General features: G+C 42.0%; 2 protein-coding genes and 2 long non-coding RNA genes across 4 annotated transcripts in view; 2 read left to right on the plus strand and 2 right to left on the minus strand.

Annotated features, from left to right (window-relative positions):
- Nucleotides 1-4,121, plus strand: part of ARL6 (ADP ribosylation factor like GTPase 6) — a 59,596-nt gene extending 55,475 nt beyond the window's left edge. Inside the window, exon 13 of the mRNA XM_038582536.1 lies at nt 3,739-4,121. The gene's annotated coding sequence lies outside the window, so the exon portion shown is untranslated. The remainder of the gene's footprint in view (nt 1-3,738) is intronic.
- Nucleotides 2,807-13,668, minus strand: LOC119867307. Its single transcript, XR_005383152.1, has 3 exons — nt 12,793-13,668; nt 5,110-5,155; nt 2,807-3,973 (listed from the first exon to the last, which is right to left on the minus strand). It is a non-coding gene; the product is annotated as an uncharacterized LOC119867307 (long non-coding RNA).
- LOC119867308 lies at nt 8,150-11,628 on the minus strand. The gene is made up of 3 exons (XR_005383154.1): nt 10,935-11,628; nt 10,615-10,652; nt 8,150-9,116 (listed from the first exon to the last, which is right to left on the minus strand). It is a non-coding gene; the product is annotated as an uncharacterized LOC119867308 (long non-coding RNA).
- Nucleotides 11,878-17,167, plus strand: part of CRYBG3 (crystallin beta-gamma domain containing 3) — a 102,056-nt gene continuing 96,766 nt past the window's right edge. The window contains exon 1 of the mRNA XM_038582513.1: nt 11,878-12,065. Coding sequence (XP_038438441.1) covers nt 11,917-12,065 — 149 coding nt within the window. The 5' untranslated portion in view covers nt 11,878-11,916. The remainder of the gene's footprint in view (nt 12,066-17,167) is intronic.

Below are 17,167 nucleotides of genomic sequence, written 5' to 3' on the forward strand. Positions count from 1 at the left end.
ATATACTATGCAGTGCTTAACTATTTTTATATGTTCATTTCTATTCCTGAAGATATTCTTCAGCTTCCAACCATGAGAAGCAAGCTAGTGATCTTTTACATATGATCTTTTTCATTGTCTTAAGAATAGGTTGGGACTGAATTATGCTTCTGGTATAGTGGAATAAGTTTCTGATAGACAAACCTTCCTACAGATAACTAAAAATGCTGGGCAGCAACAAAAAATTCCACAAATCTGAAGGTTCTTGAGAATGAACAGGAGTAGGTGTATTTTGGAGGGGAGTTGGAACTTAGAAGGTGGCACTGCATGGGGTGAGTTTTCCATTACTCCATGGCTGATTGGATAAAAAGAAAAAAGCCCTAAGGGTTTTGTTTTGTTTTGTTTTGTTTTTGTAAGTCAGCTCTATGCCTAACGTGGAGCTTGAACTCAAAACCCTGAGATCAAGAGTTACATGTTCTACCAACTGAAAGAGCCAAGTGCCTCCCTATTTTGAGACTTTTAGTCTGAGAACAGGCTGCAGTCATAACTAAAACCCTGGGCTGCTAAGCTTCTGATGGAATGCCAGCCATATTTTTGCCCTAAAGAAAAGAGGACAGAGCTTGGGACAACCAAAGCCACTGCAAAGTGAAGGGAAGAACATCCAGTAAAGGACAGATCTAGACAATAGGAGTCTAAAATTCTAGGTATAAATGTTCCCAAGTGTCTGGCTGAGTCCCAAACCAGGAACAAGCAAGGCAGATTCAAAACAGATTATAACTAGACAAAAATCATGAACTGAGATTTGGTCTGCTGTCTACAATCAGCAAGGCCAAGTTTGCAGTGTGAGTTTTAACAACTTAATGTCTCTATAAAGTAAAAATGGAATTACATAATAAAATCTACAGTTTCTACAGCACAGCATTCAAAATATCTAAGAGACGATCCAAATTTACTTGATATGTGAAGAACCAGAAAACTATGACCCGTTTTCAAAGTAAAAGATAATAGAGGTCAACACTGAGATGACGCAAATGAAATGATCAGATAAGGACTCTAAGGCAGTTGTAGTAAATTATTTCAATGAGATAAAGGGGAAAATGCTTATAAATAGAAATTTTCCGCAGAAAAATAGAAAATATAAAAGAAAACTAAATGAAATTCTAGAACTGAAAAATATTCAGATAAAATCTGAAAAATTTTAAAAATCACTGCATAGACTAACCATAGAATGAAAATGACAGAGGAAATAATCAGCAAGCTTGAAGATCTAGATCAATAGAAATTTTCCCATATGGAGAAGAGAAAAAGAAAAATATGGGAAAAAAAACAAACAGAGCCTCAGGATCCTGTAGAATAATATCAAAAGTATTTTTTGCATTATGTAGTTGGGAGTCCCACAGGGAAAGGAAAGAGAATGGAGCAGGATAAATTTTTGAGGAAATAATGGCTGAGATTTTCTGAAACTGAACGAAAGATGTAATTTATAGATTCAAAAAGCTCAGCAAACCCCCAGCAGAGTTAATACAGAACAAACCCCCTAGGTACATGATAGCAAATTGTTGAAAACCAGAGAAAATTCCAGAAATATCCAGGGTTAGATAGAGAGAATCAACCTTGTATACTGAGTAATACAAACTACTGTGGATTTCTTATCAGAAATGATCTATGCCAGAGACTGCAGTAAGTGTTGAAAGAAAAAAAAAAATCCAGAATGATAAGATAGAACACTAAGAAAAAATTTTATCAGCAGCTCTGCACTACCATAAGAAAGTTCTTCAGGCTGAAGGGAAATGGTACTAAAGGAAAACTAATTTTCAGGAAACAATAAAAATCAATGAGATGGCAAATATTTGGGTCAATATGAAAGTTTTTTTTTTTTGGCCTTAATGTCCTTAAAATACATGTAAATGTCTAAAGCAAAAGGTGTAGCATATTCTTCTGGGGTTTATAATATATGTATATGTCATACAAAAGACATGGCAACTGCAGTATAACTAATAGGGTGGATCATGAAGGATCTAAACAGTTGTAAAACTGCATTGTACATGAAGTGATAGAATATTCTAGTTGACAGTGTAAATTAAGAATGTATATTATAATCCCTATAGCAACTATTTTAAAAATATAAAGAGGTATATTAAAATGCCAGTAAATAAAAATGGAATTCATCAACTGATCCAAGTAAACATCATCCATAATAGGACAAATGAAAATCATGTACCACCAGCCACAAGAAGAACATAACATTACTTTTGTGGTATTTTTGCCAAAAATCATAGCTTGAACTTAACCACAAGGAAACACCAGATATACCAGATGGAAAGATGTCTCCATTATCCACAACCAACAAAACCAAACAAACAAAAAATTCTCCCTTAACATTCAAAAGTGTCACATCCTTGAAAATCAAGAAGAGATGAGGAACCTTTCTTGAATGAAGGAAACTACAAAGATATGACAAATAAATGTGATATGTGATCCTGAATTGGATCACTTTGCTATGAAAGACATTACTAAGAAAACTGGCAAAACACAAATGGGGTCTGAGGACAAGATAGTAGCACTTATTAACACAAACTTCTTGATTTTGAGGGTTATAGTTTGGTTATTTAGGATTTTAGGACAATGGTCATGTTTATTAAGAAACATATCAAACTAGGGGTGATAGGACGTCATTTTGACAACATACTTTCAAATGGTTCATTAAATGAAAGGTTCTTTGTACTCTTGTAATTTTTCAATAAGTATGAAATAATTTCAAATAAAAATTATCTGTAGATAAAAAGAATTTTATATGAAATAGCAGTATAAAGCAAATGGCATTCTCCATGAGAATAACCAGAACAGAATACAGTAGATAAATAATTTATTTTCAAAAAAAAAGTCTGGAATTGCTTCACTCATATAAAAATTGACTAGCTGAATATGTTGATAATTGCAAACCTTAGGGGAATGTGGATATATTTATTATAGGAGTTACAGAATTCTTCAAATTTATAGATATAATATTAGAAAATACAGTACTGCTACCAGTTTTTAGAGAAGGAAAAGCATTTTAACCACTAATCGTAAAGTTGGACCAGGTAACTTTCTGGATTTCACGATAGTTAATAACATTGACTTGACAACTTTTAGAATGAATCCAAGGTAATAGCTATAAGAAAGACAATTTTTATAAGAATGTCAAACAAGTCAAACTAATTTTTGCATACACTTGATTTTGGTCCTAAATTAGGTATTTGGTTAGTAGTAAGACTCCTCCTGCCTGAATTACTGGTCTGACCTGCCTTGGGCAAAAATTGGCAGCTGTAAACTCCAATTATATAGGTCATGCTAGAATCAGTGTACCAGTTTCTCTACCTGCATATTTCTCATACCTTATGTTTGTCATTTAATTGTGCAATGACTCTAAAGAATGCAGCAGAGTTCACTTAAAGGTAGTTTCATATAGTTTCATATTAGCATACCAAAGCCCTTGAATATTCTTATGTTACACATAGTATTTGATGATTCATAATGTAGTAGCACCCATTTACTGCAATATTTTCTCACTAAATCACACAATATATATGTTAATGATACATCTATCACTGGCCCAGTATTCTGTGCACTCCTAGTGGGCTTTGATGTTGCTTTTTATCTAACATAGACTTCATCTAATTATAAATTTGATTGATTACAAATTTCTCTAATTTTATCTAATATAGATTTCTAATATGAATATGTGTCAGTAGGTGTTTTAACTGGTTGTCCTTGCAGGACTTTGTGATCTGTACTTCTGGAGCTGTGACTGGTGAACTCTGTCCTGGACCCCAAGTACAGCCTGCCCAAGTGACTCCGTTAGGCGCTGTCTTCTCCCTTTGCCCACGTACATGTTTCCCTTATCACGCTGTCGTACAATCTGTAAACTTTTGGTTAGTTCTGTTTCCTTCTCTGAGACGAAGCTTCTTGATGGTAGGTCATAGTGTCATAATCCAGTCACCAAACACAGGACCTGGAAGTATTCAGTAAGAGATAATTGAGTGGGAAGAAGACTATAAAATGACTTTTTGTAAATGAGATATTATCTTTCTTTCTTTTATTTTTTTAGTATGTATCTCTCCCACCAAATCTCCTAATAAAGTTTGAAGCAGGTAACACTAGAGTAATGAGCATCAGATCAATGATCTTTAGATTCTATTTACAAATTTCAGAATTTTCCAATTTCCTGCTTTTTGTTTTGTTTTTCCAAAATGTAGGCTGGTTAATAGATTTTTTTAGTAAATATGTAAATTTTTTAAAGTTTTCTCATTACCTTCCTGGACAACTAAGGAGGAGTTTTGTCAACAAATAGGTACTGGTTAAATTTTATTTAAAGATTTTTTTTTTTCTAAGCTAGATTGTGTTTTATTTAAGCTATCCAGACTGGGGCACCTGGGTTTGGCTTTGGTCATGACCCAGGGGTCCTGGGATCAAGTCCCACATCAGGCTCCCTGTGAGGAGCTTTCTTCTCCCTCTGCCTGTGTCTCTGCCTCTCTCTCTCTCTCTGTGTCCCTCATGAAAATAAATAAAATCTTCAAAAAAAAAAAAAAAACTATCCAGACCAAAATATACCTACAAAATGTACGTAAGTGGTAGGAAGACCTGGAATGAAAATTGCAGAATTTAAAATGAGTAAGTTAATTTCCGTTCCCCTCAGGCTGCATGTGGTTGATAGTTTTATAGAGACCAATTCTACACTGTGGTGTGGTTAGCTACTTCATATGATGATATACATGATTGATCATTTGAAGTGGAGTTCCTGTTGAACCAGATGGAAATGGAATCATTTTTTTGAGTTACTTAATACCAGCTGTGAGGTTCAAAAAAACCATTTGTACATTTAATTGTCTTTCTAGACTTGATAATTCAAAGTATGTGAATTTACTTACCTGAGAGGTAAATCAAATGACTTATAAGGAAACAGACTACCTAGAAGTGCTTAAGAAGTGCTTATTTGAGAAGCTGAAAGAAAAATATAGTAGAAGATAGACTATAGACATGTTAATATTTAAGAATGATTAATAATATGAGATCAATTATGAGAATTATTTTTTTACTTCAATATTTGAGTCAAAATATTCCATTGTAACATCTTGACTTCTGTTTTACCTTTGTTGATGGTCACTTCTTTTTCTCTTTACCGGTAAAAAGTTAGCTGGAAGAGATGAGAAAGGAAACCAGTTGCAAAGATGGACTGATGGAAATATTTGGTGTAGGATGCTTTTGTCCATTATTTGCAAAGCCAGTTAAATTATAGTTTGATGAATTTATACAAATCTTTCAAAATGGAGATATTGAGAAATTATATCCACTACAGTAACACTTGCTTTTATAAACTCCATACAGATTTTTTGTTACTACATTGAGCAGTATGGCAGTATTTTTAAATGAAATTTTTGAAAGATTGTCAATGATATTATTTCATAATAGATCATGTAAGATTTCCATAGATAAGTATGTCAAATTTATATTCAGTGGTACGTTCAATACTTTATCACCTCAGATTATAAACAAAGCAATAGACTTCTATTCTATTCTATACAAAGAAAACTCATGTAAATGAAATAATCTCAATTATGAGTGAGGTAAAGTCAGAATGTGAAAAATGGTTCATCTTATATGACAGCATGTATCATTTCCAGCTGCTTTCTCTCTCTAATCAAAACATTTGCTCACAATGACAGCTGCCTCTATGCCTTGTTTTTTAAACCATTTGCAACAAATTAAAATGGGACCAATGCGTCCATAGTAAGAGAACTCAGGATTCTGGGACATGTATGTTCCTAATAAGAAGAAAGCCAATTCACAAGCCAATCACCCATTTTACTTTTAGGCTTTGTTTCATGAAGCCCTAATAAAATTTGCGATCAACACTAATATAGTGCAGTTCAGAAATTTATAAATAATTTTTACAGAATAGCTCCATTTAAAATTGTATATCAGATACGCACAAAATAGAACTTGGCTTATGTGTTCAGAAGAAATATTTTAGGGAGAGCAATATAGGAATTCTCTCATACCATAGTAAATTCTTATTCTGAGCCATTATGTGTGTCATGTTTATAAAGCTGCATTAATAAAAGTTAATATTCTATATATGACTTTATATTTTAGATAGCATTTGAACCCAAAGACACATTGAAATGAATTGGTATAAGTAACTTTTTTGGAATACATCTCATAATCTGTTTGCCAAAGAAATCCTTCTTCTATTCATATACTTTTTAGAATATAATGATTTAGTATTACCAACTTTTGCGCTGTTTGAGAAATAAATATTGAATTGTTAATGTATTTTTATAAAGAACTCCTTTCTCTTTGCAATTATCATATTAAGAGAAGAAAAGAGTAAATGTAATTTAGGTCAGACTAACACATCTTAATTTAAACATTGAAAGATGTGTGTTTGAAAGATCTCAATCTCCACATGTTCTAGAAATAAAAGCCAGACAATACAATAAAACTTCATGCATCCCATAGAAGTCTGAATAACCAATTACTTAAAAATTTTACCATCTGCTCTCATTGAAGCAATAAGACTGAGGCATTTTCCCATGTTACAAACCATGATAATCAGAATATAACAGAATAAAAAATTCTAACATTTCCCCCCCTTTCTTATTTGCTGTTGTGGTTCTTAATGAAAACTTGAGCTATGCAAACAAAGGAAAGGGGAGGATATTCCCCCGCCCCGTCTCCTAATTGAGCGTTTACATCCAGTAATAGCTTTTTGCTGCCCTGGGCAGCATGACATTGCCTCATTTGGCCGCGCACAGCTATTATTCTAGGAGGCAGCTCGTGAAGTGCCCCAACCCATCTGCTTGCTTTTCATGGGCTGGTGCTCTCCTTGATGTTGACAGCTGTCTTAATATTCCTGGGCCACCTGCCACATAGTAAATACTGTGCTCTAAGATATATACAGAGGCTTATCCCTTTGGTGGACTTTTCAGAACAAGAAGCTTAGCATTTCTAAACACTTGCATCCTTGTTTAAATGGTTCAGAAATCAGCACTTTTAGTCTATTCTCATGCCTTTGAGGAGTTTATTGCTTAAGCTTTGGGAACCACACTGTCATGAACTTCAGGTTTTCTCATGTATCGAATAAGCTATTGAATTGCGGTCTGTTTGTGGAAGTCACAGTGGACACAGGAGGTGGAGAGAAGAGAGTATACTGGCAGTTATTTCCTCTGTGAACCTTCCTGGAACCTTCTAGGGGTGTCCATCCTATATGCATGCTCTAAGAAAGATATCCCTATTACACCCCTTTGCTCATCTGTTTCCCCTATCAAACTTGACCCTTATGGGAAAGTATCTTAGTCGTCCCTGTGTCTCTAAGAATGAGCATGCATCTGACACATTAGCTGGCACTCAGGGACAGATCCAGGTTTGGAGGTATCTCAAGGTTTTTACAACTTGAGGGTCCTTTTTAAAGAAAAAATGATTTAAAAATAAGAAAAATTAAATCAATGAGTGAAAAAAATAAATCATGCAAATTACCAATTTTAAAAAGTTGAGGGTGTTCAGTGTGGTTCAGTTGATTAGACGTCTGCCTTTGCCTCAGGTCATGATCCCAGGGTCCTGGGACAGAGCCCCACATCAGGCTCCTTGCTCTGTGAAGAGTCTGCTTCTCCGTCTGCCCCTCCCCACAACTCATTCTCTCTCTCTCTGACAAAAGTAAAATCTTTAAAAGAAACTCAACTAACAATACAGACATCACAAAATCTAGAAAACCAATATATTTTCCATTACCTCCTTAGCATACCTCTACTTTTTCTTTTAATTTTGATAGTATACTCTCTTGTAGCCTTTCATATGACAATGATTTTTAATTTTTTAAAGTAATTTCTATACTCAGCATGGAGCTCAAACTCCTGATCCCAAGATCAAGAGTCACATGCTTTACCGACCAAGCCAGCCAAGCTCCCTAATGATGATTTTCTAATATCATTTTCTATACGTTTGGTTGAGTATATTATTGATGGAAGGGCCGTGTAAACATGCAACACTCCCACCCATATACTCACTGTAGTGCTGCTACAGGTTTGTGCCCTACAAAAAATTCTGATGAATTCTATGTTACATAATTTTCATATAAAAAATTTGATGCATTTACAGTTATAAAAATTGTATACATTGCACTATTTTTTTAAGATTTTATTTATTCAAGAGAGCACAAGCGAGCAGGAGCAGGTTGGGGTGTTGGGGAGGGCAGGAGGAGAGGAAGAAACAGATTCCCATGCTGAACAGGGATCCCTATGACCCCAGGATCAACCTACTGAGCTACCCAAGAACCCCTGTACTGCATTATTGAATGTATTACTGCTATGAGAAAAATTACATCAATTAGAAGGGATTCTTCCTCTTGTGTTTTGTCTTTGGATGCCTGGAATAATTTTCCATAGTCCCCTTTTGCTATTGTACATTTTAAATCTTGTTTCTCTTCTACTATCCGCATATTTTCAGTGTCAGGGGTCTTGGGATCTGTTTATATCTTAATAGGACCTCTGGTCTTGCATCTTCGATATAATGCTTAATGAGCTGCACAATAGACAAACTGGAATTTAAGCAATAACTAGGGATCCCTGGGTGGTGCAGCGGTTTGGCGCCTGCCTTTGGCCCAGGGCACGATCCTGGAGACCCAGGATCGAATCCCACGTCGGGCTCCCGGTGCATGGAGCCTGCTTTTCCCTCTGCCTGTGTCTCTGCCTCTCTCTCTCTCTCTGTGTATTACTATCATAAATAAATAAATAAATAAAATTAAGCAATAACTAAATTTTGAAGATACGACCATATAAATATACCTCACTAAATCTAAACTAAATATATTTCCTACTCAAATTCCCTGGAAGATGCCAAAATGTCCCCCAATAAATCCAACAACTACTAAGTTGAGAAGTATGATACTGGGGGGTGGGGTGGGAATCAAATGGAAAGAAATTGTGATATTTATCCATTGCACTTAAAACATTTCCTTGTATAAATTTCACAGAAACACATGACCATGTGATCACATTTCCAGGTTCATACTGGAAGAGACTGTGCCTGTGAGGGGCCTTGAGACTTCAGCTTCATCAGCTTCACAGTAGATAGTTTCTACTTTAGGCCTTCGCCAATGTCTGTGGAACAAATGGGTGAGCAAATGAGGACAACTGTGCTAAATTGTCATCTCTGACATCCTCACAACTCTAAAACTCATTTTTACAGACTTCTTAATGCAAGGAATACTAATAACTTAGTATTCAGAAGTTACTATGTGTCAGAACATAAGGATGTAGGATATCTAGAAACTGATAAAGACTAGAAAAGTAAATTGATAAAAAAAAATTCAGGGGTCATTGTTTTATGGCTTTAAACTAATCTTTCATAGAGTTTGCCTTAATGGAGGCAGGGCATAATTCATATTTACAATTCATTCAAAGTACTGCTTTGTTCTACCACAGAGTGGAGATTCGAGTATCCTTAGACATTGCTTCCTTCATGAAGTAGTTGCTTTTGAGGGAAAAAAAAAATCTATCATAGATCTCTATTGGCCCAACTGTTAACTTTGGGACCTTTAATAACATCTGTAATATCTTAGACTTTTACAAGCTGTTCATCAATAGAAGGGATTCTAGCTAGAGGAGCAGTAGTGTTATTTCCACTACTTATATTATCCTCAGCAACACTGTAGAAAGTTTTTATTAAAGACTTTACACATGACGATTCTAATGCCTTCTCACTTATCCAGGATAGTGGCTATGGAAGAAATATGGCTATCATAGCATTTTCCTTGAGAAATTCTATTCTTAGAAAGCTATTATTATTAGTTAAAATCATAATTCAGTACTAAATCTTGCTGGATCTCACCCACTTTTATCCCCAGGAAGACTTCCCAAACAATCCACCTGCTGGGTGGGCATTAGGGTATAGGGCCCGCTTTTTACAGTACAATTGGGGACACATCTGGTAGTCAACATTCCTTTGGGGAGATAATTATTCTCTGGGCCTTCTAGCTGGAGGGAACAGTTTGCTTCCTAATCTCTTTGTTCTCATGTTCTCTGGGCTTTCTAGTAAGTTGGTATTTAAGGGAGATTCTCCCCTGAAATAAGGCAAGAATTGGGAACTTTACTTGTCCTATGTATTATTCTAGCTTTTCCCTGTTTTCTCAGACTCACAGAGAAGGAGGAAATATTTCTAAATGAGAAAGCACTGGTAAGTCTTGAATCCAAGCTGAAGGGAACTGGGCTGATTTCACTTTGGTGAGTTGAATCAAAGCCAGGACAAATTAGGGTGAGTGTCTTGGGCTCTGCAGCAGTTAGTAGGGGCTGGAGTGCTTCTAGGAGGCAGCTATGGGATGGCAGGGAAGCTCAGCTGCCACCAGCTGATGCTGAAAGAACTGGGGCTTAGAGATGTCCATTTTACTCAGAGCAACCTTCTCTTCTCCAGCGCCCCAAAGCTGGGGGAGGGATGCCCCCCAAGGTGCCTTCCTCCCCTAGCCAAAACTGCCTTGGACATTTCATTTACTTGTAGACAATTTTTATACAAGTAAATGTCTGAGATCTCTGTAAATATCCCTGATTTCTACAGGTCTCCTGAGCAATTCGTTTTAAAACAAGCAAACAAAAAAAAACCCACCTGGAGTGGAGGGGCCTCCGTGTTTTCTGTGCTAGCCACTAGGGTATATTAAAAAACAAACAAAACCTTTAAAAATCCATAGTACTGTATTAGTGAAATAAGTCAGACACAGAAGAACAAATGCCACACGCTACCACTTGTAGGATCAGTCTAATACAGCCAAATTCATAGTAGAGTGGAAGGAAGGTTCCCCGGGGCTGAGGGAGAGGGAAACAGGAGCTCCTAGTCAAAGGGGACGAAGTTCCAGTTACGAAAACTGAGTTCTCCCTGGAGGTGTGCTGTGCGGCCTCGTGCCTACGGTTAACGATACTGTATCGTACCCTTGATTTCCTAAGAAGGCGGTAAGTGTTCTCAAATAATAAAGGGGCAGGAGGAAATCTCGGAAGGTTTACGGCATAGATGGTGATGGGGGTTTCCCAGGTGTACGTTTATCGCCAAAGCCGTGAAGACGCAGGCAGGAATTCTGAGGGCGCGGAGGGAGACCCGGGACGGCCCCGGCGGCGGCGACACTGTGCTCGCGTGCAGCAGCCCCAGACGCGGCTTTGCAGATTCCAGTTAGTCCGTGACACTAAGAAGTATGTTTCAACAAATCACTCGTGTCTCGTCAGGGTCGTTTTTGCAACACGGAGTGTGAGAACCGTAAAGCCCCTCCGGGTTGGGACGTGTCTGCGCCCGGGAGGGGCCGACCGAGAGGCGGACGGACAGGCCTACGGGGCGCCTGTGCCCCACGCCCCTCCCCGTGGGACCGCGCCCTGGGGCGCGCCCCTGGCACCCGGGGGGCCGGACGAAAGGCCGCGGGCACTGACGCCCTGGCCGGCTCTGCTCTCAAGCCCGAGGTGGCAGCGTCACTCACAAGTCCGAGCGCTGTTCTCGCTCCCTGGCTGCAGAGAGAGCGGAAGGCAAACCCGTAACGAGTAAGGGCGGCGCGCACAGCCCGGGGGCTGCGGCCCGAGCTCCTCTGCGCGGGAAACCCCAGGCCGCGCGACCCTCGAGCGCCTCCCCCGGGGACCCCGCCCGCCGAGCGCCGCGCGGGGCCGCGGCCTCCGGCTCCTCCCGGGACGGGGGGCGGGGCCTGGGCGCGGGGCGGGGCCTGGGCGCGGGGGCGGGGCCTGGGCGCGGGGGCGGGGCCGGCGCGCAGGGAAAGCCGCCGCCGCGCCCGCGCCGCTCCCGCCGGGGCCGGGCTGAGCCGCGCTGGCGGTCGGCGCCGCGTCCGTCCTGCCGTCGCCGGGCTCCGGGCGCCGCACCGCGCCTCGCCTCGCCCGCTGCCCGCGGAGCGCCCGGGCCGGCCGCCGCGCCGGGGACATGTCCGGCGGCCGGAGGAGGGGCGGCGCCCCCTGGCACACCTTCTCCCGCTTCTTCGCTCCCCGAAGCCCTTCCCGGGACAAGGCAGAGGACGAGGACGAGAGGCCGGGGACGAGCCCGCCGCCCGCCGCAGGCCGGGGCGCTGCCAGGTGGGAGCCGCGGGGACGTCGGGGGCGCCGCGCCGGCCCGGCCGCCCCCCACCCCGCCCCTGCCTGCCCCCCCCCCCCCGCCCCCGCCCCCGCCCCCGCCCCCGCCGCGCGCCGCTTTCTGTTCTCCTTTCTTCCTCGCGGTTCCGCCGTCCCGCTCCCGCTCCCGCTCCCCGGCCAGGTCGGGCTGAAGCGCTGCCCCGCGGCCGGGCGCCCCCCGCCCCCCGCCCCCCCGGACGTGGTCGGGTCCCGGCTCCGCGCGTCCTGCCGGCGGGAACGGGACCCCGCTCGGGAGCCGACGGAAGGCGCCGCCGCAGCGCCCGTTTGGCCGCCGTCCGGTGTAAATTTACTCAAGATGATTTTTTTTTTTTTTTTAATTTAAAGAATTGTGACAGTGAGTTCCAAGACTTGGTCAGCACACGGAAGCCGCGCTAGTTGTATTTCGCGCCGCCCGCACCGGCTGGCCCCGCGCCCCTGTGGGACCCTCTGCCTCGACTTCCCCGGCGGGGCCCGGGCGGCCGGGGAAGCGCGCTCGCCCCACAGCCCGGGCGCCGCCCTCCCCGGCTGTGGAAGTGGACGTGCTTTCAGACGGTCTTCCCGAGCCTCCTCACCCGCTCCTTGCTTTAGCTCCTGATGGGGAGCGGCCTGTCCTCGCTGCCCTCCCAGGCTGCCCCGGAATTGTGCAATCCGGGTTGAGGGGAAGGACGCTTCTCTAGAAAACTGTGTTTACCTCAGGTTTGAAGACTTGGTGGAGGACTTCAGAGGAAGCCGCTGGGAGGCGGAGCCGCGTCGGGGCGCGGGGCTCATTAGCACTCAGGTCTCGAGGTTTGATTCTAGTCGCCGAAGCGTCCCTCAGTTTCCCTGCGTGCGAAGCGTTCCCACTCTGACGGTCTGGAAAGAGCACAGCTTTCCCAGAAAGCGCCTGCCGTGGGTCAGCTTTTCCAGAGGCTTCAGCTATTGTTGCCCTGTGTCGGGAGAATTTAAAATTCGGCGTTACATACACCGTAGTTAAAAATAGTTTTTGAAGCCTGACCGGGCTCACCCAGAGTGTCAGATGGGCCGGTGTGGGCGGTCGGCCTGAGGCGCCTGCGGGCGCTGGGGCACTACCCAGCTTGTGTGAGGTGGAAGCGGCTTTGAAAGGAATCCCGAGTAGACTCAGCAGAAGTCGGAGACTTGGAGTCGCTGTTCGGAGCAGGCCGGCCAACTTCGGGTTCCGAACAGAATTGTGCTGAAAACGCCGCTTGCCTTGCTGCCCTAATTGGGCTTTTTAGACCCCTCTCTGATCTCCTCTGTCTCTGGCCCTGGCCACCCACTCTGGCAACTAGCCAGCCCCCTGTCGACCTAGCACCTCTCCGTTGTCACCATCTCCAGGTAGGCACCGCCGAGGTTTGTAACTGTGCTTCTGAGAACACTAATTTTGTCCTCAGCTTTTTAGAACTCTCCAGAAGTTAAGGGGGCAGCAGATAATCCTTCACTGGGTGTTTTACGTTTAATTGAGCTTGAATCTTTCTTTTTTCAAGAACGTAAATTACACACAAAGCCTTTATTGAAAGTTTAATGAAACAAATGGAAAGTCTTCTTAGTACCCAGTGTCCTAGTAACACAACACCCTGGTGTTAACAAGATTGGAAACAGAATTGCGATGTTAGATCTAAGAACTGTGCTCTTATTTCAAAATGAAAGGGTATGTTGGCTGTTTAATTTGCAGTTTTAATGGGAGCCCAGTTTGCCTTTTATACTGGTGACCCCAACAGCAGACATGCAGTGCTTGGAGTGAGTGGTAGGGATGTTAAGATGACTGAAAAAAAGAACCTTTCTCACAAGAAAGTAGAAGACACTGAAAAGACCACTTGAAAATAGTAGTATTAGTACATTTCATGTATCTAGCACTGAATTTATCAAAATAGTTTTAACAATATTACAGTTGAGGTTGGACGAATCTTTGATCAGTGTCCCCATTTTACTGTAAAAAGTTAAAGAAATTTGCCCAAAGTTACTTTTCAGTTAATGAACAAGTATTTAAGTCCAATGCTATACCTGCAACTCTAAGACCCTGTAAAAAACATTAAGGGTTAATATCTGCTTTCTGATTTTTCAGTGTACTTGAAATGAATTCTCTCAGACCTTAAGCTTGTGTTGTACAGTCTCCTTATTTGCACTCCCAGTGTTGCTTATGTGAATTTTACTATAAAACTTACGCATGTACAAATACAAAACGGAACTTAACAGAATTCCTTAAGAACAGAATGAAAAATTAAGCATAACCATATGACCAGTAAAAGTAAGTGCTTTTTTTTGTTTTTGGTTTTTTAGATTTTTATTTATTCATGAGAGACCCAGAGAGAGAGAGAGAGAGAGAGAGAGAAGCAGAGACACAGGCGGAGGGAGAAGCAGGCTCCATGCAGGGAGCCTGATGTGGGGCTTGATCCCGGGACTCCAGGGTCACGCCCTGGGCCAAAGGCAGGCGCTAAACCACTGAGCCACCCATGGATCCCCTAAAAGTCAGTTTTTACGCATTATCTTAAAAACTTTTTTGGCTCTTCACAAAACGCATATAATACCAGCTGGGACAAGCACAGGGTCTTTGGTGGTTGCCGTGACTGGACAACTGTGCTCTGCCATGACTCAGGTTTTCCAGTATTCCCTTATTTGAGCCATAGGAAAGCCTTTGCTTCTATGGAGTGCTCTAAGTTATTTGGGCTTCATCTGGTGTGAACACCTCATTTACGTATTGAGTTTGCTGCTATCCTATTCTCGTTAACCTTTGGCAACTAAAAAAGGTCTGTTAACATCAACACTGTTATATATGCAGATTCAGGTATGGACACTTGAATTGCTCGTTAGTATTCTTCTTGGGTGACTGACCAGGTCTAGGAGGTGCTTATATTTATTTTAGACTATGTAGAAAATAAAAAAACCCTGAAGTTTTCATAGGAAACTTGAGAACTCCGAGTTCTGTGGATCCCAATTTGAGAATAACTGCTATATATTTTTTTAAGATTTCATTTATTTATTCATGAGAGACACAAGCAGAGGGAGAAGGGTCCACGTAGGGAACCCAATGTGGGACTCGATCCCAGGACTCCAGGATCACACCCTGGGCCAAAGGCAGATGCTCAACCACTGAGCCACCCAGGCGTCCCTGCTATGATGTTTAACCCAATTTATAAGCACACAAGTAAAGGACTCATTAGAAGTTGTAGGGGAGAGCAGGGAGCAGGCTTCGTGGTCGAGGGAGTTTTACCTGGTTCTTCAGGGCATTGGTAGTGTTGTATTAGAGAACTTAGCTAGGAAGACCGAATTAGGGAACAGGTGTTCTACGTTGAGCAGAGGCCTGTAGGAGGTTATGATCTGTTGGAAACTATATACATCAGTGGGACAGAGAGAAAGAAAGGTTGGATCTAGGTCACAGAGGTCTCTAAACAGTATTTGGCTCTTAAAGTTCAGACTACTTTTGTGGGAGCCTGTTAGACACTTGCTAGAATATGAAATTTGGAAGATACCTGCCTATTAACGTTCTCCACTTTGAGAAAATGATTGCTTATTTTTGTTTCTTTGCATCACACATGATGGGCCTGTTTAAAAGGAACTCTGTGTGATATTTTAACTCATAGTTAAAATTTATGACGGACTAACTGTACACATTACTGGGCTAGGTACTTTTTTTTTTTTTATATGATAGTCACAGAGAGAGAGAGAGAGAGAGAGAGAGAGAGAGGCAGAGACATAGGCGGAGAGAGGAGCAGGCTCCATGTACCGGGAGCCCGATGTGGTCTCCAGGATCGCGCCCTGGGCCAAAGGCAGGCGCCAAACTGCTGCACCACCCAGGGATCCCTGGGCTAGGAGGTACTTTTACTAGCAGCTTCTCATTTAAACCTCAGCCTTGAAGGTTGGTATGCTTATCACTGTTCTGACAATTGAGGAAACTGAGGGTGGAGAGTTCTTAATGGTGAACACTGTTGGCATCTTGGATGGAACAATGCTTTGTGGAACTGGACTCTGCTGTCCTTTGCGGGACATTTGGCATCCATGACCCCGCCCATAATTGCCAATAGCATCCTCCAGTAATTGGGATAATTCAAACACCTCCACCCAGGTGGATGGGAGGTAGGATACGACTCCCATGGAGAATGATTTACCCCAAATCATGAGAGTAGTAAGTTTCAGGGGTGAGATTTAACCTAGGTTTCTCTGACTCTAAAGCTATGGTTCTTTTTTCCACACCATCTTGCTCACCACCTTTCAGAACTTTGCTCATTCAGAACACAGTTGAATATATAAGTCAATTGGAATTGTTCATACTTTATTCCAGAATGGGTGGCAGAAATGTGGCCCATTTCAGATTGACTCTTCTTGGCTGTTTTTTTTTCAGTGTTATAGTATATTGTTATTGAGAGAAAGAAGGTAAGACGCTCTCTAGCCAAGGACAGGGGCTGTCTTATTCATCTTGGTGTCCCCTTTACCTAGCTCAGGTGAGAAGTGTATCACTGTTGATAGAGCATGAAGGCACTTATTAGTGGTTTTCAACCAGAGGTAGTACCCCCCACATTAGGCATTTAGAGACATGGGGGATCTCAACACAGTGTTTGGCTTTCTCTTTAAAGTTCAGAGAATTTTTGCCTGACACCTGATGTTGAATGGGTCAAGCCAGCATGCTAATGGTTCGCTGTGCAGGCGATATTCTCAGAAAAATGGCAGTAGCGCCTCTGATGCATGAGAGCTACTGGCCTTCAAGTTAAAGAACGAGTGTTGACCACAGCATCAGGTAGTGAGGAAAGGGAGCTTTGTTCTCTGAATTTCTATGGTGATTGTGTTTTCATTGATTTGAAAGCACTATGGAAAATAATTGGTAATTAGTTTAGTTGAATAGGAGATACCTGTGTGGTCTTGAAGGACCACATCAGTTCATGCCATTCGTAATAAAGATGACTGGGAACGTCCAGAAGTCCTCAGCAGTGTGTATTTTCTGAGAATCTTGAACTCCCAGGTTGACCGAACGCTCAGAAGCTACTTTTGGCAGTAGAGTAGAAATAGAGACTCTTTTAGGGTGTTGAAACCATATATCATCTTTCAAGTGAGATATCTATCTTTGGGGTTTAACAGGG

The sequence above is a fragment of the Canis lupus genome, chromosome 33, assembly GCF_011100685.1.
Source record: "Canis lupus familiaris isolate Mischka breed German Shepherd chromosome 33, alternate assembly UU_Cfam_GSD_1.0, whole genome shotgun sequence".
NCBI lineage: Eukaryota > Metazoa > Chordata > Mammalia > Carnivora > Canidae > Canis > Canis lupus.